Genomic DNA, 12023 nt, shown 5'->3' on the forward strand with positions numbered 1-12023 from the left:
TCTAAATCAAGTTCAAAGACTCCATTCCCTTCATTTAGAATTGAACAAATGAAAGGGCTGAATACTCTTTCATATGGACTCAGTGAAGGAAGAAGGCCTTTCTGTTTTACTGTGAGCTCTTGGGGACTAAGCCTTTCTTTTGCCATTCTTTTGTTCCCAGAGCCTAGCACACAGTAGGTGCTTAATATATATTTTGACTAAATGCTTCCTTCATTAGATGTTGTCACACTTATAGAGCAGCACAGTTAAAGACAGTGAGATGAAATAAGAAAAAGAAGTAGTTGGAGATTATTAATAGGCTTTTGAATACTTTGAAAGCCAATTATAGTCTCTCTCCACCCTGTTACCAGTTCTTGTGTGTTTCTCTCTTACCCCTTGCTTTCTCTTTCTTTCCCCTCTCTCTCTCTCTTTCTCTTTCTCTCTTACACAGTTTTTTTTTTTTTCATAGTTTTCAAGTAATGCTTCTTAAATAATCTCTCCATGACAGAATAAAGTTCTAAGTGAAATACAAGACAAGTAGACAATTTTGACAGCAATATTTTGTCTTTGTTATATAATTTAAAAAGTAAGCAAATTATATATATAATGTTTGTATATGTATTAGAGATTAATAGTTTCACATCTAATTCTTTTTTTATTCTGCTTTATAGATGGAATTGTTCTTTTCTCTCAGTGTGTCAAAACAACTTTATTAAAAAAAAAAAACTTTTAAAATTCCCATCTTGTTTCACCAGGTTATTTTTTTAAATAGTAAGTATCTCATATGTACTAAATTTATAATCTTTTGACTTTTTGCTAATATTTTTATTGTCTCAATGCCGAGTTTTTTTTGTCCCATTCTGTTTTTCAGAACATCCACTATATAAGACATGTTTTTATTTTATCTTAGGTTGTCACCAATGATATTTGAATAGAAAGGTAATGGCCAGACTTGTGTTTTAATAATATCATTTTGGCTACAGGATGGATTGGCGAGTGTAGAGTTTTGGGAGGCAAGAAAACCACTTAGGAAGTTTTTGTAGTAGTCCTGATGAAAGATAACAAAGGTCAGTATTTAGGGTAATGCTGAAAACTTTTAAAGAATCAACTACACTTACTGTCCCTACTCTTATCACTACTTGTTCACTTTTAACTATTTAGCACTTCTGAATTCCAGCCACCATTTATTTTAGTTGCTCTTTCAAAGCCAACAGTGATGTCTTAACTGCTAAATCCAATAGGATTTTTCTCAGTCTTCCACCTTTCTTTCCTCTGCTACTTTTAATACTTTTTATACCCTTACTGCTAGATACTTTCTTCCTTTGTGTTGTGTGACCATTATTCTCCCACTAACCCAGTTCCTAACCTTGGAGCTATTTAACACCATGGGTAAAATATCCTGCACATTTTGTATGTAATGGACCTCTTTGGCAATCTGGGGAAGCCTATGAATGTCTTCTCAGAATAATATTTTTAAATGCATAAAATAAAATTCATTAGGATTATAAAAGAAACTAAGTATAATGAAATAAAATTATCAAAATGATTTTTAAAAACAAATTAATGAGCATCAGGTTAGGAATCCTTATCCTAGACTCTTTAGTGATCTATATCCATTCATTCAATAGATTTTATTGTTTCCACTCTACATCTCTTGCAATATTTACCTCTCCATTTACATGACCACCATTCTAGTTTAGTCCCCAATGTCCTCTCAACTGGCCTATTATAATAGCTTACCAAATGGCCTCCCAATTTCAAGGCTTTCCTCTCTTAAACCCATCTTATGTACAGCTGCCAAAGTATCTTTCAGTGCAAATCTAACCATATCATACACTCCCTACTCCCCTACTCAGAAACCTTCAGTGGCTCCTCGTTTCTTCTATAATAAAATCTAAGTTTTCCAAAATTTGAACATAACCTACCTTTCAAGCTTAATTTCACACTGTTCCCTTCAGTATGCTTAATGTTTCAATAATCCTGCATTAAATTCAATACATCTTCCACAATTTTTTTCCCACATGCTTTCTATGTACTACATCCTACTCATCTACACTTGAGCTTAGCTCAAAAGCTATATCCTCTAGAAAACAACTTTTGATTCCCTTAATCTTTTACTCCTTCCTTGTGTACTCCCTTTTTACCATTTTTCACCCTCACTTCTTTTTAAAGAAAAGGGCAAGGAGCAAAGGGAGGATAGAGAATAAGGTTTAGGGAACTATACCATTAATAAAAATAACTGAATGGAAATTCTGCTACAACTAAACTAAAAAAAAAAAAAAATGGGGATCGCAATCATGATTTCATGCTAGGCAAAAGCAAATAGACCATTAAAAGAGTTAAACAAGAAATCTACATTATACTTAAAGTTATCATAAATAGAGAATGAATACCATTATTTCATATATGTACCAAGTAGTATATCATCAAAATACCTAAAAGAAAAGCTAAATCTGTCACAGGGAGATGTAGACAATCAAGGCAGTCCTTAAAGGAAAAAAAATACATATTTAAAGAACAGTTCAATAAGTTTGGTATGCAACCAAAAAAAAAAAAAATCCTGAAAAATTAACTCATCTTTTAAAACCCTGTACAAACCATAGAAATTTTGAAAAACAAAGAGGACTAACAAAATTGAAAACAAAAATAAATAAATAATAAAATTGACAAAACTAGAAGCTAAGGTATTGGTTTGTTTGGTTTTTTTTGTTTTGTTTTGTTTTGTTTTCCTAAAACAAAATCATTAAGCCCTTAACTTATTTTATTTTTTAAAGAAAAATTAAATTATCATTATGGAAAAAATGAAAATGAGCTAACAAAAAATGAACAAAAAATACATGAATATTACATGTTATTTTTAAAAAATGAGAACAGAAAGAATCCTACTAAATTCCTTCTTTGATAAAGAATAGTATTGATATCTAAAAATAAAAAGAAATCAAACACAGAAGCTAAACTACAGACAAATATAGCTAATGAATATTTACACACACACAAATTTTGAATTAGCAAAAAGTCTAGAACAATTTATCAAAAAAGATTATACTCTTATGACCAAATTGGATTTATATCAGGAATGTAGGGTCAAACATAATAGACCATATTTATTATTATAAGAACAATAGAAATCATAAGACTGTATTAATCAATACAATAAACAACTTTCAATAAAATCCAACACCTATGTTTGGCAAAAACATCAGAAAATATAGAAATAAATAGACCTCTATGTGATAAGTAACATTTATCCAAAATTAAGAGCCAGCATTATATATGGTGGGAATAAACTAGAGGTCTTACTATAAGATCATGGTAAAATAAAAGTGCTTCTTTATCACAGTTACTATGTGATATAAAATTAGAATAATATAATGATAGAATATTAGAATTACTTAATATTAGACAGAATATTCTATAGAGTATTAGAATATTTGATATAATATTAGAATAATGTTACTTAGAGTAATAAGGAGAAAAAAAGGGAAATTGGTTTTTTTTTTTTTCCATTATAACGGTTTATTTGAACCCTACAGAGAATCCTAGAGAGTGAAGTGAAATAATAATAAGTCTAGAATATAACATTTCTATGTTACTAACAAAACCCAGCAGAAAAAGACAAATTTCATTCACAGTAATTAAGGAATATTAAATCGCTACAGAAGCCATATAAATGCAATTATTCCTTTCACATTATGGGGATTTGGAACACACCTCCTCAGTCTGGAAAACCTGCATAAAATTTTTTGTACAAGAGAAGAAATCCAAAATTTTTATGGAATACCTTATTGTAAAATTTGGTCTGATACTATATAATATTATAAATATATTTTATGCATTTCTGAATTTCTAAATGTTTTTTGTCATCTACTAGTCTTCACATGTCATCTTTTGTTTCCTCAAAATTCCACCAAATTCCCATTTAAATTCTTATGCCAACCCACAATATTGAAACCATAATGGGAAAGAGATAACTATACCAAGTACTCTTTCCAGGAAATTGAATGCATTATGAAGGTTGCCTTGGCAGTAGTGCAAAGAATTTATTCTTAGGAATAGAGACTGGACTCAGGATACCAGGTAGGAGATTATTATGGTAGAACAGATGAGAGATGATCAGCACCTGAAACCAGGAGACATTGAAATTGTATTGGAAGGGACAAATGAAAGAGATAACAGAGGAAGATTGTGAGAGATAACATAGTCAAGGATGAATGAAATATTAAATATAAGTAACTTTAGAATTGTCATCAATAGAAAAAGAGGAAAGTTAGAAGTGAGGTCAGTTTTATAGGTGGTGATTAGGAGTTAAGATCTGGACATTCTGAATTTGAAGTAACAATGGGACATTCAAAGGGAATTGTCTGAAAATACAGAGCTGATAATGCAGTTTTATAATTAAGGAAATAAGACTGGGTTACAGCCTTGTTGTCTACATTAAAAATGATATGTAAAAGAATACAAGTGAATAAAATTTCCAAGGAAGAAAATTAAGAGAGGGAAGATAAGATAACCAAAGATAAAACCTTGTTAGACATTCACATCTAGGGGACAGGAAGAGAAAGCAAATGAGGAAGGCTGACAGAGGGAAGAGAATCAGTGTGACAGAATCTCAAAGGAGAAGAGAGTTTATATATTCCAGTTAATTTCTCTCTTGACTGTGTGTTAAACTCTAAAAGAGTTTCTCTCCAGTTAATCTGGAGGAGAGAAGATTTAACCAAAGCATGATAGATGTCTTCAATTATTTGAAAAGCTAGCATGTATATGAGTGCTTAAACTTATTGTTTATTGCTCTCCAGAGGTAACAGAACTAAGAGTAATGGGTAGAAATTACAGAAAGACTTTTGATTACATAAAGAAAATTTTCCCAAAATCTAATTTGATAATAGAGCTTTGCAAAATTGGAATGGGCTCTCCCTCACTATGGGTCCTAATGTCTGAAAATATAGAGCTGAAAATGCAGGCTATATAACTAATTACTTGCTCAGTATGTTGAAGGGCGAAATATTATTTGGATATATCTATCCAAATGAATTGTAAAATATCTTCTGATTCTATGAAAAGTATTTATAAATAAAGCAGAGAATTGCTGTTCTTTTTTGTTTCATTTTAATATTAAAATGCAGAAAAGTACATATGTACAATCAGAGTTGTGAATTGTCATTGTGAATAAATCAGCCTGGTTGAGTTAAAATAATGGTGTCAAACTAAGCCTGACTAGAATATAATTTAATTAGGAAATGTGTAACAAAATAAAAATATGATACAACCTAGATAATGTTTGTGGTTTTCTAAGTCAATGAGCAAAGTTCTAAAGGAATTAATTTCTATTTTGAGTTTGACACTGTTGAATTAAATCATAGCCTTATACAAAAAATAAATAAGCATGATTTCAGCAACTAATATTTATGAAGTGTCATATATCATCACTCTACTAGCTATTAATTTATTCCACAGTGACTTTCAAATAGTTTTATATATGTATGTGTATATTTGAAAACACTTTAAATATGCACAGTAAGTTTACTGAATCCTGAATACTATGGACTTGCAATGTTATTCCGTTTTAATTAATTAAAAAAAAAAGCTTAAAAACTTGTGGTTTCAAGTTAAATTATAGAAAGATGGATAGTTTTTTTTGAAATTTAAAATTATTTTGAATATGAATTAGTTTATGTTCTCTCATATGTTTAATCCTATAGAGAAGGATTAATCTTAAAAACGTAAAATGATCAGTGTTTTAAAATGTATGGCATTTTAGGCCAGGTATATTGAGCTAAAATGACTTTGCTACAAGTTACTAACTCAAATGGGTTGTGAAATCATGCATAAACTAAATAATAAACAGATGTGAGTCACCAAATATAGAATGGTTAAGTCCTAGCTGCAATGGGACACAAATAAGATGATAGGGTATTAGAAGAAAGATACAATTTACAGGTCAAAATGTAATAGTAACCTTTCACTGTGTAAATTGAAAATCAACCTTGGGAGTATTGGATCATTTTCAGCTTCTATAGAAGTGTTATTGAAAAAAAAAAATCTTTTAAATTGCTTTCCTGAGATTTTGAACATTTGAAAATGCTTTTTTAAAGTGTCCATTTCTTATACTTTGGTGTATTTATTTTTTGCTACTTATATTTCATCTTTTATTAGTGCTGATAGTCCCATTCACTGACATTAGTAATATGCTATAAATTACAGTTTTGCCCTGAACTGTGATTTTAGCAAAGTATATATAACTTTATAAAAACTAGGAAACTCAGAGGCTGAGTAATAATTCCAATTGCACTCAGTGAGTCACTGGGTGATGAACATTTTCATAAACATTTCTACCTACTTTCCATCCATTGTAGAAATCCTTCAGAAAGAAATGAAATGTTGATATTAAAAAAAAAAAAGAAAGAAAAATCAGGTGTACTAATTAATAATCATTAAAGAACTCAGTTTCCTGGTACACTAGAAAGAATGGCAGCTAAAAGATTTTGAGTTCTAGTCCATTTCCTTTGCAACTATAGACAAGTCTCTTGCCTTCAGTTGCCTCATCAAATTATGTGACTACTAAGGACTCTTGCAGCTTTTAACATTCTGTTACATGTCTAATTTTTTATCAGTTGTTCAGAACAGGAGCACTTGGTTAGTAGGCTTGGTGTGTGTTTTTGTTTTTTAATCTTTGGTTTTCACATTACATTAATTTCTCCTTCTTCCCCTCTCCTTTCTCCCTTTAAAAAAAAATTAAAGAGGAGAAGAAAAATTCCAGCAGAAATGATCAATGCATAAGAAAAACATGTTGTTAGATGTAATGTGCCACATAAATAAGTTCTTTGGCAAAAGGATGGGTAGTTTTCTTCTCAGATCATTTGGGTGGAGGGGTAACATTTTATTTTTTAATAATTTCACAACATTCAATTTTAATTATTTTGAATTCATTTATGTTGTTGAAGTTAACGTGTATGTTGTTATTGTGGCTCAGCTTCATGTTGTTTCAGTAGAAGGTGAGAAGAAATGTGTTTATGTATATTTCCATGTTCATCATTTCTAATGCATAGTACTGTTCCAGTATATTCATATACTGAAGTTTATTACAGACTTAATACAATACAAACTATGCTGCATTGATTTAGTTTTTTATATGATAACCAATAACATAGATATTTAATTTAAATTCAGTATGTATCTGTTAATGTTTGCTTATATACAAATACCTAGGTGGATATATGATTTCATTGGTGTAGATAACACCCTTCAACTTAGCTATTATTTTCTCATTATGTAGTTATCTTCTATGTCCTTCTATATAATTCCATATCTTCAGTGTGTTCTTTAGGCGAGCTCTCCAACATATTGGATGTTTTTCATGACTCTTTTACTATCATAAGGATACCAGTATAGCACTTGAGCAGTCCATTTTCTAGCTTTCATACTTGTATTTGTTGTTGTTGTAATCATGTCCAACTCTTCTTGATCCCATTTGGAGGTTTCTTAGCAAAGATAATGGAATGGTTTGCTACTGTCTTCTCCACTTCATTTTGCAGATGAGTAACTAAGGTAAACATGATTAAATAAGAGAATCACCTAGCTCACAAGTGTATGAGATTAGACTTGAATTCAGGAAAATGAGTCTCCCTGACTCCAGGCCTTGCATTCTATATCTGCTGCTTCACATAGTTGCCCCTGTTTTTACTCCTTGACTAATCCATATCCTTTTCTGATTTCTTAATATGTATTTCCATGCCATGACTTGTACATGAGATATCATTAGTAATGCCCTCCAGCTTATTTATATTAGCCATCCGTTTTTTTCATTGCCCTTTGATCACCTGTAACTTTAAGTTTTTAGGAGAATTTGGTGTTTTGAGATTTATACCATCACTGGGAAATTATTGATATCAGAAGATCAATGAATTCGAGACTTGAAGGGAACAACTTAGGCCATTTTGCTCATCTTATACCTCAGTAAGAACCGTTCTACAACAAATATAGCATTCTCATTCAGCTTTTGGTTAGAGATACAGGAGTGTATTGAAAAGAATCTGTTGACTCTGAAGTCAGAGAACTTTGATTCAAATACTATGCCTGATAGATCCTGCCTTTCTGACTTGAGGGATAGCACTGAAACTTTCAAACTTCAGTTTCTTCAATTGAAAAAGGAAGTTTTTGGACTCTATTCCCTCTAAGATCTAGATTTACAACTTTAAATTTACAATCTTAATAATCTTGCGACTTCTAGTAAAGAGGATCACATTATTTCTTACAGTAACTCATTTTAGTTTTGAATAGTTATGGTTCTTAGGAATATTTTTCTTATATCAAACCTGAATTTTCCTATTTGCAACTTCAGTCATTTACCAGCATGTATTAAGCATTTACTGTGTTGCAGGCATTGTTCTACTCACTAGAAATAAAAAGACAAAAACCAGAATAGTCCCTCCTCTCACAGAGTTTAAATTCTATTGGGAAAGACAGCTTGTACATGTGGACATACAAAATCAACACAAAATAAATACAAGATAGGGAAGAATGAGGAAAGACATAGTACAAAAAGAGGTTCCTCAACAATGTTTTGAAACAAATGAGAGATTCTTTAAAGCAGGTAAAAGATGAGAACATTCCTAGTGTGGGAGCAGTCCAGAGCCAATGAAGCCAAAGGCCTGGAGAGACATGGATATTACTCTGAAAGAACCAGAGAAGGCTAACTTGGCTGGGCCACAGAGTTCAGGAGGGAAAGTAATATATCATGAAATTGTAAAGGAATGTTGGGTTAAAGTTATACAAGGCTTTAGAAACCACAGTGAGGAGTTTACATTTTATCATAGAGGCCAAAGGCAACCACTAGAATTTATTGAGTAGGAAAGGAATATCACTGTTAGCTGTGTGGAAGATGGACTAAAGCAAGGAGAAACTTGAGGTAAGAAGACTAATTAGAAGGACATTGTAAAAGTATAGGCAAGAATCTAGGGGAGGGGGTGGGAAGGAGGAGGGGAAAAATTGGAGCAAAAGATTTGGCCATTGTCAATGCTGTAAAATTACCCACACATATAACTGGTAAATAAAAAGCTATTTAAAAAAAAAGCATAGGCAAGAGGAGGTGAGACTTTGAATTAAAGTGGTGGCTTTGTGAATAGTGGTAAGCAGATGGATACAAAAGATGTGGATGGTAAGATTGTTAGGAGTAATTTTCATCCATTACTCCTAGTTCTGCCTTTTATGCCCAAAGAGAATGTGTGGCTCCCCTTTTATTTGACAACCCTTCAGCTTACTTGAATATAGCTATTCTGTCCCCTGCATCTCAAAATCTTCTCTTTCCAGGCTAAATATCCCTAGTTTTTGTCATCATATCCCCAGATGATGCAATTCTTACTATCCTGCCTGCCCTCATGCATAACTTCCAACTTATCAATGTCACTGCTAAAATGTTTTGTTCAGAATTGAACACTATGGCAGAATACAGCTATAACAGTTTTTGACAGTACCTTTCTTAATTAAATTTTGGTTTTCTTAGCCTTCTTGGCCTCCATTTTCTGTTACTAATTTTAGTACATCATAGGTGTTATATAAATGCTTATTCCTTTGCTTGCATCTATTGAGTCATCTGCAGAAAGATGGTAAAAATCATTTCAAGTGTTCATGCCTTTTAATTTAGCAATGTCTGTAGCTATAGTCTATCACCAGGTATTCAAATCATTTTCAACTTGGTAGAATTAAAGCAAATGCTTCTCATAAAAAACCCTTGAAACTAACAAAGGACAAAATTTTAGTGGAGGAATTAAGATTGAGTAAGGTAAATTATATGGTAAAATTGAGACAATCCTCCTTATTCTTAATATCTTCTGAGATTAGCCTAAATTTATCTGTATATATCTTCTTTCCTTGTTGTTTTTCCTCATTAAATTATGAACTCTTTGAGAGCAAGAACTGATTTTGCTCCTTTTTTGTATCTCCAGTTCTTAGCACAGTACCTGGCACATAGTGGGCACTTAATAAATGCTTATTGACTGACTAACAAATTTGAAGATGCAAAATGGAATTCAAATAAAAAGTTAGCATGTCAGAGTCTTCTACAAATCAAACCAGGTGATAATTTTATGTAGGAAGATACAAAGATCTCTAGAAATTTTTTTTAATCTTCTTTATATCTAAATTATATAAATGGCATTCATCCTTATCATTAGTGGCCATTAATATGTCTTTGGAAACTTTATGGAATGCCATTTGATCTATTCCTGATTATTTTTGAAAATCATGAGGAAGTCAGATAAAACCCTTTTTTAAAAAAATATTGAAAAGGCATTGTTAATTGAAGATCAAAATTACTTTGGAGAACAGTTCTGAGTTATATTATTTATTGAAATTTAAATATTTAACACTTAAAAAGTAAAGCTATTTTCAAAAATAACTGAAAACATTTTTAATATTAAAGTATTTTCATTTAATATTCATAAATGGCTGACTTTCTATTTTAATAATTTGGCTAATTTTAATTGTTAAAATATTTTAGTTTAAATATATTGTCTCATCTGTATTCTATAGGGCCAGTACAGCTATGATTTTGCAATGTTCTTTGGCTTCTGATCAACATGAAAAAAATCATCTGTTTACAATATTATCAGATCAATAGACTCAAAAATAGAAAGACTGTGAGACAACATCTGGTCAGTTCTTTCAGAATCAAACTATCCAGGACTGACTGGTATTTGTTTCCTCTTAGTTTTCAAAGACCTCTAGGGAGCTACTAATGGAAATTCACTTCAATTTATTAGATACTAATTATGTTAAAAAGTCTTCATAGTGAATAATGTCCTCTTTAAAAAAAAAATTCAAGTAAACTTTTTCCTTCATATTACATATCTAGAAAAATACTGTTCAGTATGGTACTTAGAGTAATAAACTATTCCATCTCCACCCTCCCACACCTCCAATCTTGAGATGAGGAGGTAGGAACTATTAACTTATCTAAGTGTGTTACATCACAAACTTTCTGACCTCTAACTCTAAAGCCTACTATTTGTCTTTGATGCTATATGTATGAGGGAATAATTGATCTCTAATATTTCACATGATTTTCTTTAGGTAGCTCTGGTGCAGTGGACAGAAAGTGTTGGTCTTACCCTTGTTAACAGGGACCTGACATCAATGCAGCTGAAGACCCCTGGTGGACAGATTCTGACATACTCAATTCTACAGATTTTTCCCTTTACTTCTGAGAGCAAACGCATGGGAATCATAGTGAGGGTAAGTTCTTTAGATTTATTTTAGAAAAATACTGGTGCTCAGCTTCAAAATATACATTATAAATAGACTACTCTGAAATGGTAGTTTTGATTAATTATTTAAAAGGTTTTATTCTTGGCATCTAATATTTTATGAAATCAATAAAGAGCTGAATAAACAATCAACGTTTCATCCTTAGTCAAAAACCTTAGGCTTGTGATAAGATATAGGAAAGAGAGGTTAAGAATTCAATATGCTCACAAACTGGGAAAACATCTTTACAGTTAAAGGTTCTGATGAAGGCCTCATTTCCAAAATATATAGAGAATTGACTCAAATTTATAAGAAATCAAGCCATTCTCCAATTGATAAGTGGTCAAAGGATATGAACAGACAATTTTCAGATAATGAAATTGAAACTATTACTACTCCTATGAAAGAGTGTTCCAAATCACTATTGATCAGAGATATGCAAATTAAGACAACTCTGAGATACCACTACACACCTGTCAGATTGGCTAAGATGACAGGAAAAAATAATGATGAATGTTGGAGGGGATGCGGGAAAACTGGGACACTGATACATTGTTGGTGGAGTTGTGAACGAATCCAACCATTCTGGAGAGCAATCTGGAATTATGCCCAAAAAGTTATCAAATTGTGCATACCCTTTGATCCAGCAATGTTTCTATTGGGCTTATATCCCAAAGAAATACTAAAGAAGGGAAAGGGACCCGTATGTGCTAAAATGTTTGTGGCAGCCCTGTTTGTAGTGGCTAGAAACTGGAAATTGAATGGATGCCCATCAATTGGAGAATGGCTGAGTAAATTGTGGT

General features: G+C 31.6%; 1 protein-coding gene across 2 annotated transcripts in view; it reads left to right on the forward strand.

The window, feature by feature from the left end:
• Nucleotides 1-12023, forward strand: part of ATP9B (ATPase phospholipid transporting 9B (putative)) — a 431234-nt gene that overhangs the window by 353176 nt on the left and 66035 nt on the right. For both annotated transcript variants that reach the window (XM_051970555.1, XM_051970554.1), the window contains exon 16: nucleotides 11047-11208. In XM_051970555.1, coding sequence (XP_051826515.1) covers nucleotides 11047-11208 — 162 coding nt within the window. The remainder of the gene's footprint in view (nucleotides 1-11046; nucleotides 11209-12023) is intronic.

This window comes from Antechinus flavipes, chromosome 1 (assembly GCF_016432865.1).
Source record: "Antechinus flavipes isolate AdamAnt ecotype Samford, QLD, Australia chromosome 1, AdamAnt_v2, whole genome shotgun sequence".
Lineage (NCBI taxonomy): Eukaryota > Metazoa > Chordata > Mammalia > Dasyuromorphia > Dasyuridae > Antechinus > Antechinus flavipes.